Source organism: Apteryx rowi, unplaced genomic scaffold (genome assembly GCF_003343035.1).
Source record: "Apteryx rowi isolate R43461 unplaced genomic scaffold, aptRow1 scaffold_395, whole genome shotgun sequence".
Lineage (NCBI taxonomy): Eukaryota > Metazoa > Chordata > Aves > Apterygiformes > Apterygidae > Apteryx > Apteryx rowi.
In genome coordinates this window covers 37,436-65,031 of record NW_020450474.1, presented here as the reverse complement: position 1 = coordinate 65,031, position 27,596 = coordinate 37,436, and the positions used below count along the sequence as shown (strand labels likewise).

The 27,596-nt window shown below is 35.9% G+C and overlaps 1 protein-coding gene across 6 annotated transcripts in view; it reads right to left on the bottom strand.

The window, feature by feature from the left end:
* The window catches only part of EZH2 (enhancer of zeste 2 polycomb repressive complex 2 subunit), a 46,345-nt gene extending 25,299 nt beyond the window's left edge, over positions 1 to 21,046 (bottom strand). For 2 of the 6 annotated variants that reach the window (XM_026074692.1, XM_026074695.1), the window contains exons 1-5: positions 20,900 to 21,045; positions 5,789 to 5,912; positions 5,172 to 5,300; positions 2,134 to 2,250; positions 727 to 847 (exon numbers count right to left, since the gene is read on the bottom strand). In XM_026074692.1, coding sequence (XP_025930477.1) covers positions 727 to 847; positions 2,134 to 2,250; positions 5,172 to 5,300; positions 5,789 to 5,912; positions 20,900 to 20,904 — 496 coding nt within the window. In that variant the 5' untranslated portion in view covers positions 20,905 to 21,045. Of the gene's footprint in view, positions 1 to 726; positions 848 to 2,133; positions 2,251 to 5,171; positions 5,301 to 5,788; positions 5,913 to 20,007; positions 20,023 to 20,576; positions 20,783 to 20,899 lie in introns of those variants that run through there. The other 4 variants (XM_026074693.1, XM_026074697.1, XM_026074696.1 and 1 more) reach the window with 4 other exon arrangements.
* Between the last annotated feature and the right edge of the window lie 6,550 nt (positions 21,047 to 27,596).

The window sequence follows — 27,596 nt, the reverse complement described above, 5'->3', positions numbered from 1 at the left end:
GGGGAATGCAACGAAAGAGTTGCTTATTCATGGAGACCTTAGCAAACTCGAAGAGGCAGATGATATCACATGTAGTACAACTCCCACACAAAAGAGGAAAAATACCCCTGTGAAACACCATACAATATACCAACAGAAGGGTACAACTTTCCTCAGGTTTGTCTTAAGAGGAGGAAGTTATAAATATCCAATCATCTGTGATAACCAGTGAAAAAAAATTATTTCCACCATAAAAAGGCAAGGAAAAATCTACACATTATTCTTATTATTTATTCTGTCAAAATTTTTTCTGTCAAATCACATTCGTAAGTGTTGTCATCAGAGTTCCACATTCTTCTCCTGCCACTTTCCACTAGGTGGAGTACACTAAGGGACATGACATTATTATATTCCAGAGCTCTGAACATAAAATTGAAGACCAAGAACTTCTCCATGTAAAACCTAGCCATTATGATGAGCCACTTTATGTTCTTGTGGGGGTGTGTGTGGGGGACATTAACATTAAATTTCTCCATACTACTACTTTAATACTTTGCAGCCTTTTGAAAATGCAAAGCAATATATTTAAATAAGGAAGACTGTTATATCCAATGTTTACAWAGTATAGGGATTCTACAGATAGCAGTATAACACACAACCATCAGGCCTTACAAAACAAAATCGAAATTAAATCGCAATTATTTGTATATGAAGAAGGGATTAGTATACCTGAGTGTTTGGGCTCACCTCTGTCTCCATGCACTTTTCCATCATAGTTCTTGATCAGTTCTTCAATAAAGGTACCATCCTGGTCAAGCACTTCATCCCCCATATATGGAATGTTATGCAAAACAGTTTCATCCTCTACCTAGTAACAATGTTTACAATTACAACAGGGGAGCGTTCCTCAAATAATTTGTAAGGTGTGTCTTCATTTGACCATTTCAGCATTACTATTTTCACAATCTACAAGTGGCTAGTTATCACACTTAACAAACAGGTTTCACTGCTATAGCACATTATCACAATTAAATAAATAAATAAAACAAGCCCCTGATCTTTGTTTAGCAACTTTTTGCACTAGTGGTGACCAGCTCAAGATACTGACTCTAGCTACCACCATTAAGGAGGTGTTTGTATAAAGCTTTTACTATTGAAACACAGTAAGCTACCTAGCCTTGGGAAGTGTTCGTTTGATTGTAAGTTCTGTCTCCCTTCCTTGCTTCTCTTCCACTGTAACGTGCGATAGAAATCACTTTTTCATTCCTTTGCTAGAGATGAGAAAATATGATGCAAAAAAATCAAATACAAAAAGGTTCTAAATCCAAATAGTCTAAACAGCAAGCATGGAAATATGCCACACACTACTTAATCTGAACTCCTTTGCAATTTTATTTTGTCTCTCTATAGACTAGATGTCTAATACTCCAATATCCTATCAGTATATCCTATCCAATATCCTAAAGTATAAAAAGCATAAAAAGGTGCAGAAGAAATGTTTTACAGGTACTGATAAAACCAGTTGTTTTAAATCTCTTTGCTAAGATTATTTCCATCATAACCGTGTCAGCAAAGGCTATCCTATACAAAATGCCATGAAAGAACTTTGTTATAAGCTAAGCTTTTCAAATAAATCAAATACCTATATCAGAAATCTATCTTTAGGGCTTGTACACACAGGGAAACTAATCAGAAGGACAAGATACGCTCCAGTGGCTATATAAGATCACCATTATGTATAGACACTATCTCAGGAGTAAGTTCTCTTTACTCCATAAGGATTATTATTCTACTCAAGGTATGTTGGTCAGTTGTCTTTATTACATAGATACATTAATATCCCTCAGAAAACATTTCTCATTACACTAAGTATATGCTCTCTAAAGTAAATTTGCATTTGTTAAATGCTATACAATATAATAGATCACCTGAATTAAGTAGAACTGGGTTTTCAAGATACTGAGATTCAATGAGGTCAGAGGTTTAGTTTGTAATTTAACTAGTAATTATTTGATTTGGGGGAATTGAGCCTTGTTATTGACACCAAAAAGATAAAGGTGTAACTGGCAACAAATGTATTGACGTTTTAGTTCTAAAATTAAAACACTCCCTTTTCACCAAATATTTCTCCCTCCATCTTTTTTTTAAACTTACCATAAAATTCTGTTGAAGGGGAGACCAAGAATACATTATAGGCACAGAAGCAACAGCATTGAGAGTCTTTAGGGGGATGACTTGTTTAGGAAAATCTATGTCACTGGTAACAGAGCACTGAAATAAGAGGTTGAAATTACACTTATAATAGCAACAACAACATCAACAGATGAACACTCTACAGCATACAAAATTCAAACTGTTTGTCAAAATTAAACTTATCTGCCTCCTAAAAATGCATCTTTTTTTAGGGAATAACAGTAAAAATAGGTTTAACAGGCAAAAAGAGGCAAGAATTATTTTTTCAATAACTTTGTTAATAGAGCATGGTGGTTTTTTTCCCCCACTATATATAATGATGCACATGTAAATAGCTGTAACAGATTCATAGTCTTCTCCTCAGACTATCCAGCCTGCAATACAGATCATGTTTKTTACCTCAAAACAGATTTAGTACCTGTTGCTGCTACACTGGTGTTGAGTGTATTTACTCAAGACATCAGAGAGGCAGCTGAATTCCCCTGGTTTTAGAACAATACACTGTAGAAACCACATAAATTTTATGTTAAAATAAATAAATTATACTTTACTGTCAGCTAGACATCTTTTGGGAATAGATGCTCCAAATGTCTTGTTGACTCCTGTCCTCTTTCCCTGTTATTATCTGCTTATCTTTATCTTATCCTCAAACTTTTGATTATACTTACTGTTTACAAAAACCAGAGGAAAAGTGAAAATTAACTCCTAATAGACAGCTCTGRACATGTCAGTGAGTTTTTAGCTATGGGAATGTATTTGGAGACTCAGAGGTTTATACAGCCTCCAAAAGATAAACATGCCATAGAAATACAGACACCTTTTCTCAATTACTTGGACAGCAGTATGAAGAATTCTGAAAAAGTTACAAACAAAAGCAGATAGGAACATACACAGCCAGGAAACGTATGACAAGATTTGGAGGCAGGTAAAACAAAGTTTAGAACAGCTATCATAGCTACCTGAAAGGAAAAAAGGAAGTGGAGACAAAAGATCTTTCTCCTTTCCAGAAGGGAAAGATGAACAGAGCTTCACATTTCTAAAGAAATACACAAAGTAATGTAACAAACAGTATACAGAGACAGTACCCTGGTAGAATGACAAAAGTCAGACTTTTTTTTTCTAGCTGCAGGCAATAAAGTTAGTTTTCTGCTGTGTATATCAATACCAAAGACACCGTAATACTTTATAACCATCTCAGGTTAACACTGAATTTTCTAGCTAGCAGCCATCTAGAAGATTTTTCATGCATTTTTAGAGAAAAATGAAAAGTAAAATAAACAAATATTTATTTTATCTTTGGAACTAGAAGTCTCAGACTGACAAATAAGCTATGTCAAGATGACTCAACTGTTTGGTACTAAATCTCAGATACGTTCCCCACTTGCTTTGCTTTGGAGCTCAGCTTGATGTTCATTAGCCCAGCACAGTACATGTTAAAGTCTCTGGTTGTTGCTGACCAGATTAGCCAATGGGAGTAACTGAAAACCTATACAGAGAAAGAGCTACATCACCAGTGAGACCCTACAGTCTTTACCAAACACATGAAGGTTTTCATAAAACCCTTTCATCAGGTAGCTCAAATTCTAGTCAATGTCCCACACAACTCTGAAGAAATTCAACACATTAACAAAAAGATTTTAAAAAATTCTTTTAAAACCCCCACCACTTCTGTCTCACTTCTCATACTTTAAATTATGGCAATGTTAAAATCAAGCACTAAAATTCTTCTGATTCATGACACGGACTGGATTTGAATGAGATAATTAGTGATGTGCTTCATCAGTTCAGACAGAAAATTAACATAAAAGAATGCTGAATTCAGCTACCAAAAAAGAAAGCAGTATGTTCAAAATCTAACTCTGCTCGTGTGATATGATTATTATCAAAAAAACTAAAAGTACCTGCGTCACTTATTACAGAGTATTATAAAAAGTTCTGATGCTACAGTATGTGTGTGATATTTGGACAAACATATGCACATACATATATACATGTAAAGGTGTGCATAAGTAATTGTGTATTCAATCATGTTTAAAAGAAAATGCTCTGGCAAAAGTACCTTCCTGCTTAGATTTGAACACACATGCACACAAACACACCTGCGTGTAACACCCCCCCACCCCCCAGTTTCCCTTGAAAACGTTAGGAGATGAAAAAAGAGAAGTCTAACAAACTTCCTTGAAGATTTTTTTTAACCTATTCATTGTAATGTCTTTCTATATTCATCCTACTGAGAAGAGTTAGCTCTTCATATTATTACACGTCAAACATCCTTGAACTGGCTCAGTTTGGAGAAGTGTCTAACAGAGCAGTTGAGAAACAATATAAATTAACCTGGGCTGAAAGCACAGAGTTGGACAGACTTCAACCACTATCCAAGCTACCTACACAAAAGCCAGTTTAGGCATTCAAACCGCACTGCAATCAGGGAAGTGATTTTTTACAACTCTAGTGTCCAATTTGAATGCGCAACATAGGGGATTCACCAACTCAATTAATTCCTTTTAGAATTTATGTGGGTAAAAGGCCAATTAGTATAAAGACGACTTGGTCTAATGGTTATGTTCACAACTTTCATGTGTTTTAATTCAATAGAAACCAAACTATCTCTTCATATGCACCATTGGGAGTTAACTGCAACAGGAGTGAGATCAGACTAAATATCTCTGAGACAAAGAGATTTGAGAAAAAGCTACTTAGCAATGATTGAAATATTTTCAGAAGTAAATGCTGTTTCAGTTCTGTGTGTAGTCCAAAGCTAGATAGGCTGCTATTTATTTATTACTTTCCAGAAGTCATCTGATGGAAGTAAATAATAAATAATTCCTTTAAGAAACTCACAAGAAAAATATTTAGCCATCAAGTCACATCATGCAGAAAACAAAAACAAAATCCAAAAAACAACAGAAGCATCAAACAAACAGCCAACTTTCCAGCAATAGAACAAAAACGTGCTGACAACCTTGTAATTGGAATTACCACAACACATGTTAACCAACCTCCCTGGTCCCGCGCAATGAGCTCACAGAAGTCATGATGTGTACAGGCTGTATCCTACGTTGTTTCCATTCTTGATTTAAGATCTCAGTTCTTTCCAGTATCTTCTGACGATTAGAATTAAACATACTCTAAAAATTAAACACAGATTTTTAACTATTACAAATAAATCACACCTGCTAACCTCTTAAAGCATTGTAACATTTACTGAAAAGCTAAGCATGAATGGAGAAGATGAAAGGAATGTGCTCAAAACTGAACCATTCTAATTTTGTTTAAATGCTGATCAGCCTCAGTATCTTTCATTATTCCCTTCTTTGACTCTAAACGTGTTTTCATGTTTAAAGACTTACAGGTTTCGCCATACTTACTCTCCAAAATCTCTGCTGATATTCAGCATCTCTGATTAAATTGGATATAAGTGTAGTGTTAGGTATCACACCTGCTTATAAGGCCACAGAATTAAAACCAGTTTTCAGTACATTAACAAAATATTTCATGAAAATGTTATCATAGGTGCTAACTGCAGGACAACTTAGAGAGTCACACCAACTCATACTTCAGAAGAAAATCCTTTTTGATAACAGTTTTTAAACTAAAGAACCAAAAGACAGCATACCTTTACTTCATCTGCACGTCGGAACCTCTTGAGCTGCCTTAGTCTCATGTATTCCGATTTCACACGTTTTCGCCAACAAATTGGTCCTTTCTCAGATTTTCTTCCGGTTTGACCCATGATTATCCTACAAGTGACAACAGCATGTTAACAGTATGAATTCTGACCTCTCTACTCACAGTGCAAGTTAGAATGAGAACAGGCAGGATAGAGACATTCCTTTAATACCAATCAGACACTTGCAATATGGTCCCAATTAAAAAAAATGGAAAAAAAGCATACTTGAGTGATAGACACTGAAAAAAATAATTTTAATTACAAGTCAGTGGGATCATTCACACACTTTGCCTTAAGCACCTCTAGTAGCTGTATACAGAAAGATAATGGATTTAAAAAGGCGAAGAACAAGTCAGGATTCCCACTGGAAAGAGACATGTTGGCTTAAAACCTTACAGGCAGTCTTGTAAATTAACTTCCGGACAACTATGTTTAAGGCAGACAAAAACCTTTTCTTCCTCACAGGGTTTGCCATCTTCAGACAAATACCAACCCCTACACTAGGCTTCTAGACTAGATTTCAAGTGGAGAGAGGTRGCCCTAGCACAACCCTCCCAGCCAGTCACTCAAGCTCCAAAAAGATCTACAAATTCTACCATACATACATAGTTTCAGAACAGTTAGAATAGGAGACCTACATCCTCACTCTTGGTCTCTCTTCCCTCCCCCCTCCTTCTCTTTTCTAATAAAAGGTACTCTAATAACATCCAAACTGTCCAGTTGGAGACAAATAGGACACAGATTCCACTTCTACTAGCCATCCTTCTAGTACAAGTGCTTCATTTTTATTTTTTTCAGGACTGTTGGCAATTAAGTTGTACTTTTATAATATAACCCAAATGCTTTGCTAGAATATGCCCATCTGCTCAGCATTTTTCAGAATGAAGGACCGTATGCTACAACAATGCTGGCAATGACTATTTTGACAGCATCCTGAAACAAAACCACTACATCAAAGATTGGCTTCTTCTCAAGAGCTGCACTGTAACAACCCACAGTATTTCACTGAATAACTTGAAATAGCATTCATGATAGCCATCACGGACTGTAAGGTTTAAAAGCCCAGTTGTCCAACAGTAATACATTCTCAAACAAGCATAATCAATTTGAGCAAAATTAATTCTAGGCCTTATAATTATAAAGATAAGTAAATGTGAACAGAGAAAGCAATTTGCTGTCTTCTTCAGGACAGAGTAAAACGTTCAGTGCTACCTTGCCACCATTGCTCCTTGACAGTCATGAAGACAATTTTATCCAAGTTATTGAAAGTTCTTTGCTGTGGTAGACAGAGGTCTATTTTCAACAGTTTTGTGTAATAACTTTTCTTAGATCTGATTTGAGTTCTACCTGACTTTATGATGATCTTGAGAAGGAAATCCATGCAACCTGTTTATTCTCATGACTAGATCTTCATTTATATTCAACAAAAGGTAACAGCAGTCTATGAGAGCCTGAAATCCATTTTTATGCAAGACACATTAAATTATTATACTTTATCAGTAAGTTTGGGAGGAGGGGGTTCATTTTCATACTAACAACAGTGTTTCCAACCCAAATCATAGCAAGTATCCTATCAGGAAAAAAGGTAAGGCATATAAATAAGTTTTGCATTATGCCCTAGTGCCTAACTAGTCAAAAGGAGAAGATGGAGATCCAGCAGGGGGAGTTAAATCTAGAGCAAAAATGCCAAACATAGTCACTCCACTTCCATGCCCCCAGGCAGCAAGTAGAATCTACACCTTTATTTCATTTGCCACAATACAAGCAATTATAGGAGAAAGAGATTAAAAAAAAATAAAATAAAATAAATCCCAGACCACTAGTGTTAGAGCACTGTAAAGAGAAACTGCTTCAAAATGTACCATGATATTGATTAGAGGACAGCATAAAAGCATTGTGAAGTACAGCAAATACATAATACGCTATACTAAGCAAAGCAAAAACATGGAAAAACATTCCATTCAGTGGAAATAAATTATACATAGATTAAATATCACTAAATGACAGAAAGATAAAAATCTCAATTTTTAAATACAGAGCATCAAAATCATCTTGGTCAGGTTCAGCCACAAGACATGGAAAAAGTATCAATGAATTCAAAAGACAAATGAAACCTCAACTGACATTACCAAATTAGCATAACCCATAAAAACAAAGCATGGATTGTGTTCACTTACTAATACTGCATCAAACGCAGCCCTTTTTATCCTTGTTTCCTGGAGAATAACAAACAACACAAGCTGGAAAAAGCTTTCTTAACTAAAATTAAATTGCCAGATAAGCCCCACTCATCAAAATCGGAGATCTATTTGGAAACCATGTATAATTCGATTAACAAAAAAAATGAAACAATTCCCATCCTTGTTTCATACAACTGAAACATAGCTTCAGAAGACCCTGCAAACAAGGTTCTAAGACTTGAGAGAAGTAAATCCCACCTAGTATACAAATCAAATCTATTCAACTATTCGCTCACAAACATCACTGTTACCTGAAGTGCTAAAATAGTAAGAAAAATAACACTTTACAGGAAGACAAATACTTCCTTTTAAAACAGTGCAACTTCTGCACATTCAGCTCACTCATCTGAAAAAATATGCAACTTAGCAGCTGAACATAGTGTAAGAGGAGAATGTTCCTGCATCAGGGCACAATACAACTAATTTAATCTTCGAGGCACTCAATAACAAGTCAGAAAAGACAAAAGAGTACTGTTTATGCAAAGTTATAACAAAAAAAGCTATTCATCTGTTCTAGATAAAATAACAGTGTCAATGTGCAAAGATCAATGGGCAGTGCATAGAGTTAAGTACGTACAGAACAAATTAGAAAAGGCCTTTTTACACAATCAGTCCCTAGGAAGACAAACAACACTGAGTGGAAAGGAAACATACACATATACATGCTATAAAAAATTATAGCTAAGAAAAGAAATAAAATGTCATGAAGGTGTTTGTATAATACTAATTCCCCCAAACCCTGAAAATTTATCAATGAATGTTCTTTTTAGAAGCAGTCTTCCAAACCAAGTGAACTATATTTGCATGTTTCTGGGCAGCTGCACACCATGGAAGAAGATTTACTGTGTTGTAACACATGTATTGTTGTAACAGGTTAATTCTTTTTCTATCCCTAATCTCAGAATAAAGTATGAGAAAAACAATGGGGAATGGGGGGGAACTTGTAGAGGACACAGGAAAACATTAAATCTCACAGCATGATTGATCCATCATATTAGGACTATAACCAAAAGCCACTTACAATCCTAAAGCCAATTAAGAACTTGGCCCAAAAACTATACATCTAGAAAACTTTATTTGAGAAACTGGGATAAAAAGTAGCATAAACAAGGACAGCCTATGCTGAGTCAGGAATGGAGGAGGCAAAAATGGGACAGAAAGATCAGCTCTTACAGAAAGGTGCTGGACACTACCTCCATCCCTGGAAGGAAAAGTGATTTGGAGAATTAAAAGATTGTGAGGAAACATCAACATAAACTCAATCTCTGGTGGCAAATTAAGTACTGTATATACTGTACTGGTGCATTAGCATTAATACCTGGCTGTAAGAAAGACCCTTCCCAAACAGCATTCTTCAATCATTTCTGCTGTTCACATTCATAAGTGCTCTGAGCTGTAAATAACTACATAGCTTTCACCCTGCTAAATAATAAAAAAAGGCCTATACATATTTCCATTAAGGCACGTTGTACCGGACTTGCAGCTAGGAGTGCAAAGCAGAAAAGCTAGTGGATTATAAGATCTATTTGTCAGAACTAGTCCACTTTTGATATAAAAATAAAATTTCAAGATATTCCTTACAGTAGCAAAGTTGCTTAAGCAATATATCTAAATACAGTTAAGCCTGTCTTATAAGAACAAGACAATATAATGTTAAACAGTTTCAACTTAGCAAATGAAAACATGATACTGAACCATCTTAGCACAGCCTCCAGGTCGTGTCCCTCTCTGTTCTTATTCCCCCTTCTGAATTCTGCTACCGATTTCCATCGTTTTAAAATCTTCTTTCTTACTTGTATCATCCCCTTTGTACAAACAGCCTACAGAAACCATGTAAGATCTCATCCTGAGAACACCTATCCAAAAGCAAGCAACTATGCAGTCAATTCAAATATTATGGACAAATTTTCTCTAAATTGGATAGTAGAGAGAAAGCGTAACTCTAAAGCAGTTATGCTGCTTCTAGAATAAACTCTAAAGCAGTCACACTGCTTATGGAAAAGGTTTACCTCCTGAAGTACAGAATGACTTCCTTGCAATACCTTGAGTTAACCTTGCCTAACCTTCATACTAAGGAGGGAGACCCTGCCAAAACTCCCTGCACCCTTTTGCCAGATGCTGCACTGGGTACCATTGGGAAATGTGGTGAGACACTTCCCTGGTCCCCACTCCCCAACCCAGTTGATTCTAGAGTCAACCTGGTACATCAAGGACTGCTGAACTGTCCATTCCAGACAGGGCAATCATCCTGATACCATGGAAAGCCAGGAGTTTCCACTTCAACACAAGAAAACACTTCTTTACTGTGAGAGTGGTTGAACTCTGAAACAGGTTGCCCAGAGACGTTGTAGAGTCTCCACCCTTGGAGATATTCAGAACCTGACTGGACACAGTCCCGGGCAGCCTGCTCCAGTTGACCACGGCTTGAGCAGAGTGGTTGGACCAGACAATCTCCAGATGTCCCTGCTAACTCCAACTATTCTGAGATGTATGTGCCACACTTAAATGCAAAGGTTTAATATCTACCTAATTCCCCAAGTTACAGAGATTTCACAGTATATCTACGTGCATGGGACATTACCTTTGTCCTCTCATTAGGTATAATTAAAGAGTACCATCAAATACACTAAAAATGAACAAAAATAATCCCCCTTTTTGACCAATCAGTAGTTTTAACTATGGTGTTACGAGTGAGACATACTCAACCTACCTAAACATTGATTAAAAAAAACCCTACAAGAACAAAACATAGCTGTTCCTTTTAGTTTCCATTCATGCTTATGTATCTGGAAATGGAAAATAACAAAAAAAGGCAGGGTCCTAGTGTGTGCATGCTTGTTTTTTTGAATAAACTCTGCTAAGAATTTCCTAATGATGTTATGGACAAGATCCATATGCTTTACAACAAGTGTTAGAGACACTGAACGCTTTTGAGCTTAAATCAGTCAACTACTTATTTTCAGTAGCCAAAGTGTGTACACTACAACTAATAAAAGTTCTCAAGGAGAGACAATGAAGTGTAGAAAAACAGCTGTTCAAATTGTTATTGTTTTGCCTACAAAATACAGAAATAGCCTTATTTAAAAACAATGTCCTATTTTTCTTTGATCATTTTGGTAATATCCATCAGCAACAGACAAGTACACAGATAATTCTCTAAATTAGACAATCTATTCAAACAGTCATATTGCTGTCAAATACTTTAAGTTCCTTTGGCTACCCTGCCAAATTTTGGAAGAAATTTGAAATGAGATTTTCTGAAATGGAAAGCATGGGAGAATAAATGAAGGAGTCTGCTCTTTTAGAAGGATACTATTAATTTGTAATTATACTTAATATTATACAATATTTTAAGCTGCAACAAAACTACATTTTTATTTTTAAATACTACCAGAAAGAAATTCTAAGTAGAAGAAACATAATGTGCACAGTGCAACTTCTCAGTTCTTATTTGTCAATGATTCTACATTCAAAAAGTTATTTATATACTTTATATATACACACACATGATACTCTAGTGCCAAAGAGCACTCTTAACAAACAATTTCAACATTTCCAGGGAGAGGAAAATAAAAGACGGGGGGAGCATAAAACCCCAAAGAGAAACTGCATATGCAATCTGGTACAAACTGAATAATAAAATAACTCATCATGTTTTCTTGCTTAGAGCAATGAAGGAGTAAAATAATTCAGATGGGGGGGGGGGGAAAATGACACGCTACTTCTACTTCCCATAAAGCCAAATGTGAATGCTTCCACACTTGCTTCTCAGAACCTCCAATTCTAAGGGAACTTACTTAACTGCACAGCACTGCTCAGTGAACTACACTATTCAGCTTCTAGATCTGTTCTAGCTTGCAGTTAACCTCTGCCCTGTAAGCATGCCCACAGCTCTGTAAACACAGTGATGCACTTCCACTAAGTTCTCTGGACTGGAAGCACTGGAAAGCTCAGAGCATACATCTGAGCTGACTTCATGAACTGTCACTTCAGATGCCATAAACTTCTTGTCTTACATTCAATAGTACACAACGAAGGTACAATTCCAAGTACTTTCCTCAGCAGCAATGGCATCTTACTATGAGTCCATCCTTCTAAACTTTTTATTCCCATCCCAGTACTGCCCTTTGAGCTGCATCCATTCCACTTCTTGCAAGGATGCATGCTAAGCAGGATCAAACTGACCTACAATAAATAAAAACTTGTTTTGTTGTTATTTTTTTCTAAAGTGCTAATCAGTTTGATGATGCCATCCACAACTGTGGCTTCACAAACACTTGCACACAACTCTGAAGCAGGGAGGAATTGTTATGAATTCAGACCAACACCAAGGAGAAACAACAGTGCATGAAATTACACCATAAACTGGTACAGGTTTTTATACACAGGTTTGTTCTGGGATGGCAGACCTGCACTTGAACTGTACACTGTTATGAGATCCAGACAGCAGGAATGTCCCTGAGCATATGTAACTTCAGTAATGGAGAAATGATTGTATATTAAACTCTATCTGAATTCATCATTGAACTTCTTTAGGCATCTATAAACCTTGGGTTTTAGTTTAAAAAAAGCAAAACCCTCTTGTATGCTTTTCCTCAAATGAAAAATGATGGTTTTGGTTTGGACAACAGAATTTAGGACAACTTTCATACTCATCAGCTTACATTAAACATCAACCCCCCCCCCTCCAGAATTTTAGCAAGAGAAGGGAAGAAGAATTAACAAGATTTTTCCATAAATCTCTCTTCCCAATCAATACTTGCTAAAAACACTGAAAAAGATGATAATTTGCAAGTATCAAAAATCAATACATTCAAGTTAGACCTAACGGGTCTTAATTTTCCCAAACCATCAAATAAATTCAACTCAAATGATCTTCATGTGCTACAGGATTTTGCATGGCACATAGTAACAACATAGTATATAAATACTACTGAACAGTTTTTCAACTGCAGTTAGGCATTTTTTGGCTATGTTGAACTAAAATTTATTATTTAGAAATTTGGAAATTTATTTTTAGTATTTTACTTCATGCACTCTAAATGCAAAACAAGACAATATGCTTCTTGATCCTACTCTAAAACCCTCTAGAGTATGCAGTTTCCTATAGACTTATTATACTTATCAAGCACCTGAAAATAAACTATTAATAGAACACATATGTATTGCCAGATTTCAAAAACTGACTGAAAGTTTATTATTAATTACTGCTGTAATCTGCCAAGCAAATATCAGACTACTTTATTTATCCCAAACTTGTTAACAATGTGCAGAGATCCAAGAAAATCTATGGTCAAGAAGCACTATTATTCTCTTGGGCTAAGGAAGAAAAAAAAAAACAAAAAAAACTGTTCCCTGCTGCAATTTCAGAGCTGCTCACTATTTCCACATTAAGTCATGCAAGTTAAGGGAAAAAAATGACACTCCTGGCACCCAAAAGCCTTTTTTCACCTGTGCTATCAGCAGACACACTAAAAACATGCTTAAAAGTTTTGTAGTTGCTTGTTCCTCTACTTTTTGGATTTTCTAAAGAAAAAGAAACCCATAGCACTTTTTCAAACTTCTCTGCATAAAATAGCACATTCTCATTTCCATGGGAAGAAAAATATTTCCAAGGCCACCGTCAGCCTGTGTATTTCAGACACCAAGCCAGACTGACTAACAAAATCTCTGTCTCTGAAATACMACAGCATAAGAGAGATTACCGAAGTTTATTATTAATAAATACTTCATTACAAATAAACAGCTACAGCACATTCGGTCTTTACAGAATTAGGCATATACAGATAGATGGGAGTAAGATGTAGTATGTTTTTTTTACTGTTGTATATTAYAGAAAGGTGGTATTATAGGTTTACAGTGTAGTTGAACCTCTTTTTAACCAAGAAATTACTAAAAATACTTACGTATACTTTAATTTTTACATAAAGTTGTATTATTCCATATGCTGAAGTTCTATATCATTAGGAATCTTTAAATTTAGAGAGAAATCTTACATCAAATGCTACCACCAAGTTAAACTGTCTTCCACAGTCTGAGCATTTGGTGTCAGTTTTACCAGAAAAAGACATCATCTGTCTTCAATATCAACATCCCCTGGCCACTCATTTCCACCTCTGCTCTATCTCTTCTATTGTGAGGGCTTAAGTACTATGATTCTGTTTAGCAAACTAGGTCAGGAAAAAAATCTGGCCAAACAGCCCCMAAAATAAACATGTTTAGTTTTTAAATACTATTCTTCAACAAAATCAGTTCCACAAGCCAGTTTGTTCAGCAGCCACATGAATTCTTGAGTCAACACAAGGGAAGGGGCAAGACTGGGGCAGGAACAAGAGGCAAATAATTGTAATTAGAGATGGCAGGAGTTTAAGCGAGCCCTGCCTCCAATAGAAGTGTTTCTCAAGCCATATCTTTTCTCTACCACTCAGTTTTACCAGTGCATAAAATTCTTCTCACCAGCTGGAAACAGGAGACATTTACTAATCCACCCAYGCCAGCTTTGCCGCTCTTCAGTCAGATAAATGCCAACAGGCTTGTATTGGCCTACACAGACTTAACCTATACTGAGCTCTCTTTGACAATATCTAAAAGAAATTCATGAATGTAGGCTATGTAGGTAACTCAAAACAGCTCATCTGCCCTTCCTCACCCAGACAGGCTTCAGTAGTTGTGCATGACTTTAATTAATATAACACTCATGACCAACTCTAAAGAGATTCTATGATCTGCAAGAATATTCTTGAGTACTCAAAAGATGGAAACTGCTAGACAAGCTATTGTCAAAGAATGAGCTATTAATTTTGACAGACCCGCTGCAAGGAGAAGAAACATCAACAGCTTCGGATGCACGAACCATAACCTTGAACTAAGGAGGAATGTCTGTGTTCCAAAGTGATGCCCAAATCTCAGAAAACTTTTTCTTCCTCCCCCTCAAGCTAGGGGAAGACCTCTAGCTCACAAGTAGAATTAAAAGCCTGCTTTTCATTGCAGCGTGAGCAACAACCACATCCAAGAYAATTTAGTGCCAGTCCTAACACCAATACAGACTGATGACAGTTGCAGAGCTTCCAGTTAGTCTGGCAGCACCAAAAGCAGGTGGTCTGCTGCTGCTATAAATAGGCATACTTTTATTGTGAGCAGTCTCATCAAAATTAAGCTCCTATTTACTGTAATACATTTGATTATATGCAGTTACTATTTGCAACACAAAATTACATTTTAGTTAGCAGAATCTCTTCAAAAGCGGCAGTCTGTCACCAATTTTTTTTCTCTTCGATGTAGCAGTAACTTAAAATTTTGCTTCCACTGAAACACGTTTGCCAAATTCACAGCCAGTGCCTTCTCCTCTCCCCTGACACATGCACAATCAGTAGTTACTACTGTATTAACAGCTACCTAACAAAATTTAACTTCGAAGAAGAACACTTTAACTTAACCAAACCTGAACAGCACATTCATTTATTTATTTGCTTTCGGAAGCTGATGACAAATACATCCTATGCTTCCTCTCTTTACTGTCTGTCTATACTACTTCGCATTTCAGATAAAATTAGCATGACAAATACAATAAATGTTATTGTGGTGATCAGTGACATCAAATAAGACCTTTTCTGCCCTCAAAAGAAGCAGATTTTTCTAACTGGCCTGAAAAGCCAGAATGGCTCATGCCATGGCCTCATTAGCACCCAAACTGGCAGGGAAGAGGGCCATGCAACCAGGGACAATGGGGAAGAAAAGCAAAACCTCTGTCAATGTCAGTTAGCTGCTACAGCATCTTAGCTGCTTGCCTTAGACTACAACATGTAAAACATACTATTTACACTGTGTAAGATTTATTTTTATGTTACAAGGCCTTTTACAACCAAGGCAGTTAATTTGGTAAACTCTAATTCTGTGAGAGTAGAGAGATAATATTCTTCCTGCTATCACTGGATCAACTAAAGATTGCTCTGGAAAGATGGTAGTGGGGAAAAAAAAAAAAAAAAACACCCACAAAAATAACCACACACATTCCATGACTTGTCCACATTAAGTTTCCAGTAGAAGACAAGGACAGAAGATGTCTTCAACAAATGAAGAACTAGCACAGGCATGTTCGGTTCAGTTTTGTCTCACATCCCACTATGGCCATTCACAACAACTATATATTCAAACCATCATTACAATGGTTATTTTCAATTTCTTATTATTACAGCAATTCTAAGGCTTCAAGGAACGGTTCTGTCTACTCTTAATAAAATCATCTAGGGATACAACATACAGGGAAATAAATTCCTAAACAGACTTTTTTTTTAGTTTGTATCATGATTTTCTCTGTTTCTGGGCCTTGTCAAAAACTGGAAGAGTCACTTCCAGGATTTCAACCAATACATGAGAGAATTAATTGCCTGAACAGCATGCTTTCTTACACAGATCAGAGCTAAACCCAGATAATCACATGAGTTGAATACTATTCTAGCCCTTCTACTGAGACATGCTAATCTATGCTAAATTAAAGTACATGAAGCAACAGACACAAGTCTCAGCAAGGGATTTTGTTTAGACATAGGGAGAAAGTTCTTCACAATTTGTGCGGTCAAACATAGGAACAGATTAAGCAGAGAGGTTCTAGAATCTCCATTCTTGGAAACATTTAAAAAGTTATATGTTTAAGAGTGGGAGGTTGGATGAGACTACTCCAGGTGTCCCCTCCAACCTAAAACTATTCTGTGAGTCTACATTACATTTCTGAACTGGATACTCCCATTCTTGAAATCAAGGACCACACCGCTGATGCTACGAGTTTGCTTGCCTTTTAAATGTGAATTTAACATTTCAGAAGGTGAAAAGTATCAGCACTGCACTCTAAAAGTCTTGATATCTCAATCAACTATAGGTACAATTTGGAAAATACTACTACTATTAAGGGAACAATGATTTGTGAATGAAAGTGCTTAAAAGCTTAATCAAACTGAACTCTTCAGTTTTGTGTTTAATCATGGTCTGCTCTAATCAGTAAAAACATTTGTTATGTTACACTGTCTCCTTCAACAGTGCCATTAACTAGTTAGTTCACACACTCCTTTCCCACTACAAGCCAGGCTTGTTTGTTCATTTAAAACAGGTCTTCTCTGCTTAACAGCACAGTTGGAACCTTCAGTTCTACCTCTTATAAACCATAATAAAAAAAATGATTAGGAAAGTTATTCTACAATTAAGAATGTAGTCTAACTAGAGTGCAACATACCCTCCATAAACTTGCCAATATGTTAAAAAAAGACGATAAAAGTACTTCACACAACCTTCCTTCTAAAGCTAGACAAAGCACAAGAACATGATTTTTTTCTAAAACTAGAGCACAGACGAAGTTGTAACTTTACAAATTCTGCTTCAAAAGCCAATTATTGACTGCCTAAATTAATCTATCAGGTAGATGGGCTCTTTCACTCAACTCAAAATGAAGTATTTCTGAAGTGTGGAGGAGGCAGCTTGGAGGGAAGGGAGGGGAAAGTTCCAGAAAAGGAAGGATTAGAGAGATGAAGGAAAACATAATAAAAATATACTGGAAGAGAAAGTGGCTGAGAACTTAAAGGTAGACTCTTCCCTATCTTGAAATTAGAGTTCTGCTTCTCCTCCCAACCTTTGTTCCTTTTAAGATGGATTCTCCTCCAAACTTTTACTTTATCATTTAAGTGAATACAACTTTACTTTGCTCTTGGTGTACTTAAGAACAGGAGTTTGATCTTTACCCTGGAACATGAAATACCAGAAACATTCTTCAGATTTCAAATTCATTTCTTTCATTTTTAAGTAGACTTAAAGATTGTCTAGAAGATATCAATAAGCAGGCCAAGGAGCACCCAAGTCATCAGTAAGCTCTTACTCTGTGACCTGCTTTCCCCATAACTGGAGAGGCAGACCTCTTCACTGATTTCTTCCCCAGCACAATGCTCCTCCAGCCTTGTTACTATCCCAGCGGCTCCTGAAGTTAATATCTCCCAACTGATCCTTCAGGATGGTCTCAAGATTATTCAGACATTTTTTCTGAATCCTTTGATCAAGAATTTCAGCGAGAGGTAAAGGTTCAAATCATTTTCCTCTTCTCTACTTCAAAGATTTTTCCACCCTCTTTTAAGATTACCTATGAGGTACTCATCCAGGAGCTTATTTTCACCTTGTCAGCAGTTCATTTTGCTGCTTTCACTTCCAGAATCTTTCCAGTCATCTTGTATTCAGACTTAAGCTACAGCCACTAGCTTCCTTTTGCTGTGTTTGTCAATCTTTATACCTTTAAAAAACATTCAGTAGTTCTGCAAGCACATTACAAGAGCAATTTTTTTTGAAAACCATTGACTTCAATTTTTATTGCAAGTTTTAATGTTGCTCTTCTGTGCATATTCTCATTAAACTGGTCCCTTTCAAATATTTATTAGAAAGAATAATCTTCTGCATCTTGCCCCTCTTTCAAAAGAAGCTTAAAATGTTACCCCTTTGTGGCAAATCCATACTTTGGTCATCATATGCAAGTCTACTGATTAAGTGGCTATCAACCCCCAAACCTGTACACCTCCTTTTCTGTTACAGGCATAGGGACAAGTATCAGTGAACTAACAGTATAGTTTCATGATATACTTAATCCAGCCAAACTACTGGCTGCAGTCAAAACTCACAGTCCACTTCACTCCAATTACTTTTTCATACTGCTTCCTTTTGTGTCCTAGTCTAGAAATCGTGTGACCAGACGCTGAACAAACTTACTAACTGTAATGAGTATTTATTTGTAGCATTATTCTCAAAACTGAAACTAGTTCAAGAGATTACTAAATTACTATAACATAGGCAAGACGTTGTAACTGGGCTAAGCAACGTAATCAGAATTTCCTTCAAATGACTGGCCTTTCTATGAGAACAAGGCTGATGGCATCATTTAGCATACATCCTCTGCAGTAACTTTTGATGCAAATAGCAAACATAAACCAAATGTGACAGAGAGATAGAGATTTAGAGATAATTAAGTCATGTATGTTTTCTGCAACAGATTCACAGAAGAAAGCAAGTGCCCTAGCTCTATGAAAAGCCGCAGTGTAAATTCATGTTTTATTTAAAAAAGTCAGAAAATTCATGAAAAACTAAAACAATTCCTAGGGAGAAACACTACTTCGGACTTCAATTACTGATGTATCAAACATTGCAGATGATTCCTATTCAAGCAGTGCTGTTGCAGTTAACCACAATTTAGAAAACTCACTGACAAATCTGCTCTCTGCTCCATCTGCGTAATGTAATTATGTATGCTAGTTTACAGTAGGTACATTCCTGCATTGCACTCCTAGATCTTGCTGGGGAATGCTCCCATCTTAAATATTATGCCTTCTAACCTTCAGACCAGTTTTCAGATTCGGTAGGACCCCTGTTTCCCTTCCCTTCTAAACTCCTGACCTCTGTTTGTCTTGAGCACAGTATCTACCTTCTTTCACCACTCATTGTTTCTAATCTGGCTTTAACATTTAAATGCATCCCTTCAAATGCAGTTTCCTATTACTGCCCAAATACTGTACCACACAAAAGCTGTTTGGAGAAGCAGAGAGCTTTGACTTCCGAGTTTCACAACTACTTTATGTTGGCACTGCTACAAAAAGAAGCACTTTTACCTGTCACTTGTTCCTGCATCTGTGCTATCCCTTCCCTCAAGACAGCACGAACATTTTTGCARCCAGACAGTGACAGAAGCAAGGAAGTCCTCTGGCTAAGAATAACTACTTCTTTTGACTGGAAGAAAATGAGCATCCAGTCCTGCTGTCCCCATTTAAAGAGAATGCAAAACTATGGCCTTCGACACTCAATGCTTAACTCCTTGTGAAAGCATTTAGTGCCCAAGCCTGCAAATCAATTTCTGGATGTGCTCAATACATACCAAAACTCATATTGCTTGTTTGAGCTGCTTACCTTGCATGGTAAATCACAAAACAGTTCAGTTACTGACACACAAGAGAGGAAGGAAGCCAGTCTTGGTTCTAGTGCTCATAGAACTTGCATTTTCTTCAATCATGATCCCCATCTGATTTTAAGAAATAATAATATGCCTCCAAAAGTATTTTATTTTTCCTTTCTCCACTAATAGTGCATTCACACAGACCATTTCATACTATGTTACTTGAATTTTCTTCAGAAGGAGTTTCTAACAGCATCATAAACTGACCAGGCAGATATTAGAAACCCCAAGCCAAAAAGCTTTCTCTCTTTACCAAAGGGCACAGAGGAGAGAAAGGGAAGAATGAGGAGTCAAGCAGCTCTAGGATATGAAAGAGGAGGAAAGCTTCCTCCACTCCCTTTTCCTTCCTGGAAAAACAGGACAGATCTTAATTTACCTTCTTGCTGTTTTTACCTTAGAATCTTTTATTTGCTGGGCTAGAAACTAAGTAAAGTAACAACCAGCTATTCAAAATCCTTTATCCTGTCAGTATGTTAAAACTCAATGACAACTTTGCAATTAATAGTTTATAAATAACTCAAACCTTCCAGAAGTACTTCAGAAAACTTATCCAAAAGTGTCTGTGGTTCTTAATATCTAAAATAATTAAGGCTAATCAATCTGCTTCAAACATCCAAAAAAAAAAAGAAAAAGAAAAAGAAGAGGGAAAAAAAAAAATCAACTGTTCTTGACAAAATCCTTCAGTCGTCTTTAAAGTTTTCGGCACTAAGTTGATTCAACATAAAGTACCTGAAAAAGATCCAACAACAAAACTGTATAAGAAACCAAACTTATTTCAGATTTTCTACTAGTCAAAGAAGAAGAGGACAGCAGCCTGAGCACTGCCTCTAGCTTTATTTAATTTACCTCATTTTACAGGGAGGGTTTCATTCAGAACATCTATTAGTCAAGAAACAATGATAAAGCTGCTTCTCAGAGTTTCATTTTCTTTAATAAAGGAAAAACAAAATATGAAGTTAGGTTAGTTAATAGCAAACTAAGATTTCAATAGAAATAATTAGATTTCCAATACATTTCCTTCAACCAATACAGGAACAGGACAAAAAACTAATGTAGTATATATTTTTTTTCAGACAGCTGTTAACAGATAAATCTTTACTAGAGTGCTGAATCACTTTGTGTACACAAACCTGTAACTTTTCAAGGTATTCTTCCCTTCAAAAATTAAGATCTTTGTCTATTTCCCTACAGCTTTAGAATTTAGAGAAACAAGATCAGGCATAACATGTAATTACCAAATACCATGTAAGGAATACGCATTTCAATGATAAAATTTCTTAATTCTCAATATTACTTTCTTTCAGAACATTTCAACATTTGATATTTTTAGAAAAACACTGCTTTGGAAATACAAACGATAAGTTTAAGTATTTGTCCACTTCAGGGTGGTACGGAAGGGATGGAGAGATCCTAACGGAGTTATTTAATATTAAAGATCAAACCAAAACAGGCACTAACTGTAATCTACTGAAATCTCACTTCAGTTTGGGCGACATCAGCAAAACACTATGCAGCAGGTAATGCAACTATTTATTTTTACTTGGATATTTGCATGTATAAAAGAGTTTTAACTATATTTGCAGGTATGAGTAAGACTATTTGGATCAAAAACAAATAAAACATTTTAAAATGCCAAACATCAGAACAGCAACAAAAAGCTTCAAGCTTGATTTTGATAATGTTTTTTGCAAGTCATAATTAAAAACATGAATTTCCACATCTCTTACACAAGACCAAGCCTGATTATTTGTCAGGAGAAAGTAAAGATTTAGCCATACAGCTTACATTTTAAATGCATACCTTCAAATTCCTCTTTTCACGCTCATCCATAGAATGCCACAGGATACATTTCGTATCATTTCAAATAAATTAGACAACTCCCACACACATTCCAAACAACCTCTGTTGCCTAACAGCTCCATCTCCTAAAATTTAAAGCTTTTTGATACCCTTGATAAATCTGGCAGAAAGAGTAACACTTGCTGGGAGCACTTATGGCATGCCTACACAGGCAAAATAATTTACGGTGTGAATTTGAAGTGCAGTGACTACCCTAACTTGTTTTGTGGACACACCTATTTTACTCTAAAACAGCCAAAGGTTCTTTAGCTCAAACCACACAGAAACAAACAAACAAACAAACACAAACAAACAAAAAGCCCACTCCACACAGAAAAAAACCCTGCCATGCAAAAATTATTTGGTTCAATAGCTATTCCATACTTATTTCCCTGCATAGGCAAAAAGCCTAAATTTTGAAAGATATTACATTTCCATATATGCAGAAAGCTCATACAAAATTTATTGTAGAACAGTCTGAAAAATTTTGAAGCTTAACGGGTGTTTGGTAGATTTGCCAATGTTCTGAAAAATTCAGCAATGAGCTTCAAATGATGTAAGCAACCAAACTAGTTATTTAGCCAATGCTCATTTTAAAGCGCTCAGAATAACTGGGTCTAACGTATGGTACCCATATCCTCCTATAAAGTATATGAAGATTAATCCAAGAGCACATTATTCTTTTGCATATTTTTTTGCAATATTTTTTCCTTATAAGCAGTATTTAATCCAAAGAGGCTACTTTTCCAGAAGCTTGATTTAAGGAGGAAAATTATTGAGCAACTGATCATCTTAGAAAAAGAAAAACCTTTCAGTGAAAAAAACTCTTCTCCCTTAGGCTATGGAAGAGAACTATGGATAGTTTCAAGGCTTTCGGACAAATTATGCCTCCCAATTTCAAGGTAGCATTTGAACACCAATGGTGGTTAAATAAACCATTTCACTTTTAAGTGTAAAACAACTTCTTCCAATTTCCTCTTCCAAGAGTTAAACAGTAGATCTAACTTTGTAGTAAACACATTAGTAATACCCACTAGATATACAGCACAAACTGGTGGATGCATAGCTGGAAGAAGTCATCTTAAAGGACAGATTTTAAGCTGTCACCAATTATAAATTGTATCATAAAACCAGAGAAAGCATAATAATGCTAAGATTTCAATCCATTTGACATAGTAGAGTTATGCCAGCAAGTCAGATGTCTGCAACATACGTCTGCCTGATTTCTTATAGAAAAAAGTAATCTAAGTCCCAGCCCTAATTTTTTTTTCTTCTTACCAGTAAAAATGAGATCAGACAACTACACACCAAAAATATAAAGCTTGCCAGGTCCAGTTGTGCTAAGAAATGTGGAAAGAAAACCAGCTAGCGTTAAAAAAAAAAAAAAAAAAAGCTATGAGAGTAGTTAAGATTTGAGTTTCCTTCCTTTCAAACAATTTTTTTCTTTAAACTACATCAGATGGCTCTGGGATTTAAAATGAACATGCAGGCTGTGAAAAAGAGAATGCATGGCACGGAAAAACTGAACCAACCACGTAAAAGGCAAAATGAGAGAAAGAGCCAGATGCAACACAAATTGACAAGGGAAACAGGCCTGGCTCTAGATTTAAAGAAAAAAAWATATATATATAAACATTGCATATGGTCCCGAAAAAGATTTTTTTTTTTCTCTTCAGTCCAGGCTGCAGACTGTAACTTCTACCAGTTCACTTGCATAACTACAGATACAACACCAGTTAAGCAGGCACCACATGTATACATAAAAAAAGAAAACAAGTAGCAAATTCTGAAATACTTCTACGGTTGCCTATTAAATAAGTCGTTAGTTGCATACAGGAAGATGGCAGTACATTCTCTGTCAGTTTTACCTCATCTGTTAATGAAACCATATACATCCAAATTAGATGCTTTGACAGTAAGTACTACTAAGTGACATTTTCAAGCAGTTGACAGTACTGCACTGATTCAGTCACATTATTACATTATTTTTATCCACAGCATTTAGAACATGCACCATATCTGACTAGATTTCCAAGTGGTCTTGAAGCAGAGACTTCTCACCTTAAAAGCATGACCATTAGAAAAGAAGCACAGTACACATTATAAATCTTTACAAGACAGTGTTCTTCACAAATTGAGCAGAGATGCAATTACTTAAACATCCTATATGTAGACTTTAGCTGGGTAACCAAAACAGTCTCAGAGTCTGATCCATATCAATTTTTTTTAACAGATTTTTCCTGGACACAGAAAGAACATCTAACAGACATCCTCTTCTCTGAAAAAATATACATATTTTACAATAATCTGTTTACAAATCTATGGCTAAATAATTCTTATGTTTTTCAGAATTCTTTTATCTTCCACCATGTTTAAAAAAAGCTTAATTTGTTTACATTATATGCAAATGATACTTACTTATCACTCAGCTACTTTAGAGTAACTTCTACCCAAGTTTACTGATGTTATTTTATTTTTTTAATCCAAAATACATATTCTGACTATAACAGTGAGTTAGTTTTCTCAGTTTCACTGAGTGCCCAGAACTCAAGTCCACAGTTTGACAGATCTTAATGGAGATCTAGGTGCACAACTAGAACAAGTCTTTAACAATCTAAATACCTGTTGTTATCAGTTACAGAAAACAGCACTGCCACCATTGTCTTGAAGAGAAATAACTGCACAGTTTCTTGCCTGGACCTCAATACACCCTACTCTTCCCCACACCTCAGACTTCACTTTCACCTTATCTGTAAGTAGCAATACACCACATCATCCTAAAGCCTTTAGGCGATTTCCATGAGGACAGATAGAACATCTACTTAATAATTCTAAACATCGTTTTCCTTTTTAATCTTTAGCTTAGCAGAACTCTTAGGCATATACTTCAAGCTAAAAAACAAACCCAAGCACTCTGCTAACTTGGAACCAACGTCTTTGTTGTTCCCCTATGAAATGTCTCTCCCTGTTCTGCATCCATTTTATATAAGGCTTTTCTTCTCACCTTTCTTCCTCCAGACATATCCCCTTATCTGAAGTTATCATTTGAACTACATCAGTATTGGAGTAACTCATCAATTTTAAGACTGATTTGGTTATTCTAGAACATCTGTACAAGTCACACATAGATGCCAAATGCCACTTCAATTAGACATCATTTCAATGAGCCTGGCACCACTCCACAGAGCTTCCTGACAGGATGAACAGAAGGTTGGTAGCAAAATCACTGTTAAAATAATCCTCCTCATACTGTCCTACAGCTTTTGTTTACAGTGGTCCTGCTTCCAAAAGTAGGTACTATTCAAGTGTCTAATGAAATCCTTAAGAATTACATTCATGATATGCAGACTACATCCATTTCTTTCACATTTTTAAAATCTGGTAAACTGAATTTTGCTTGGACAGGTAATTCTGTAAAAATGACCGACTTGGTGAACTTTCAAATGTTCCTTGCTCAGCAAAGGCCAGCTCCTCTTCCTGAGATTTCCAGCATCCCTACTGGGGACAATTTTATTCCTCCTAAACTTTCACAGATACTTCTGCTCAAGTCAGCTACACTGCATCTATTAAATGCTAACTATAGATGCTACACAATGTTCAGATTATAGTCACCACTGAAGTTTCCCACAATGCTTTTGCTAGAGTACAATATAAAGCAAATATTTATTAAATATACCTTGTCAGTATTGTTGCTGTTTTTAAAAATAAAGCCTTCACTGTTCAATCATATGAATATAGCAGTCATTTAAAATTGTCACTCAATTCTAACTTTAAAACTGTGAATTTATTAAAATGTATTCAAGATATATGCAGCTAAAGTAGTAGAATCTTCTTGTAAATGTAAATCTTGTAAGAAGAACAGATTTTTTTTGACTAATTACAAGAGGAATTTTGTAACGCATCAACTTTTCTGGGAACATTTTTGGAGTGCACTAGATGCTAGACGTAGTTTATTCTGATGTAAGCTACTTTACAAAACGTAACATTTAGCTGCACTCACAACATGCAGTTGGTGCATTTGCTAATGCACTACAAAAGTTCTCTTCTCACTAAGCCAAAGTTTCTTTGCAGATAAGCAGAAGTGCATGATTATATTTACATTTCACCTTTGAATGCTGCAATGCTACAGAACAAATGTAACTCTATTCTGATACATAATCTTCAACAAAATCACTAACTATATTTCATCTTGCCAGTAATTCTAGCAAGAGAGGGAAAAAAAAACAGCTTGAATTTCAAGTGTCCGGCTTAAGTTTACACACCATCACTTTAGCTCATTCTAAACCGAGCAAACAAGCTTTATGACCTTTTGATAATAAGAATTTTCAGGGTCTGTCACTTTTGAGGGTGAAGTTACACATTAAAAAACATAATTTTTGTATGTTTTTTCAATTTTTGTCCTAAATTATAATCTTGAATTGTTTTAAAATTTCAGAACAAAATAGCTGTCGACACTTCATGGAACATTTCACTGTCACAGATTTCCCCATATGGTGTTTAACTTTTAATTTCCTTCCTCATGTAAATGAAGGGAAAAAAATGCATTTTCTCAATTTTTTTTTAAACTCTGTAACAAAGAAATATAACCGTTTTGACATAATAATCTTAAAAGCAATCAAGTGACATAGCATTAGCTCTTGAATTTAAAGACACCACACAAAACTTTCCAGTCGTGTCTCCTAAAATACTGGAAGCATGCTTTCTGAAGGACTCCACTGACCTCAAACATTCACATTTTAATGGGCTAAACTGAGAGTAGTTATTGTACACTGCGTACAAATAATACTCACCCTTCTGAAGATGCTTTATTGTTACCACAAATAGACATTCCCTGGACTCTCAATTTGATATAGACACTGGGGACAAACATAGAATGCCCTTTTAATTTTTACAAATCACACCAAGAATCTGAATGTGCCAATGCCTTAAAAAAATACAACAAAAAAAMCACTGTCTATGAGGTAATCCAAAGTGAAGCTTGTACTAAAAATACTGGGAAAAACTCTTCACCGAAATACATATTTAGTAAGAACCAAACTCATAATAGGTGGACCTACAGCTGCTAGACTTACACAAAGGCGAACCTATCTTGTAACAATTGAACAACCTTGCTAAAACTGTCGTACAGTTTTCTTAACAAGACCAAGGATCTGAACTTCCAACTTCCTAGTTAAAAACTCTTCTCTAGGTCCGATAAGGATAGTGTTTCATACTTTCTGTAAGTTATCTTGAGCAAAGTATAAGATTGTTATTCCATTCCCACTGCATGTATCCACAGATTGCTTTTCTTTGCCTGCTACTAATAATTTTTGAATCAGCATGAATATCTGTTAATGCCAAATACAGAAGCCAGGTGCCACAACGCACCGATTTCTTAATCTTTACCTAATCACACATCTTTTGCACAAGGGCAGCTCTGTCTAGTACCCTCTTTCACACCTTCCCCAACACCCTGGTTTTCACAAGCACTCTGTACACCCATGCTTGACGACCTGAGAGCTAAAAATCACGATTTCCAGCTCCCCATGAACTTTCATTTGCAGCGCTCTGGAAAACAAGAATCAAACGGTGCCCTTAGCGATTAGGAAGTTCACTCGAGTTACCCGTCAGACAGGTTTTCCCCCTTAAACATTCTTCCTGAACTAAGACTTTTCAAAGGCAAAGAGGAAAAAAAAAAACAAAAAACAATAATTAAAAAAAAAAA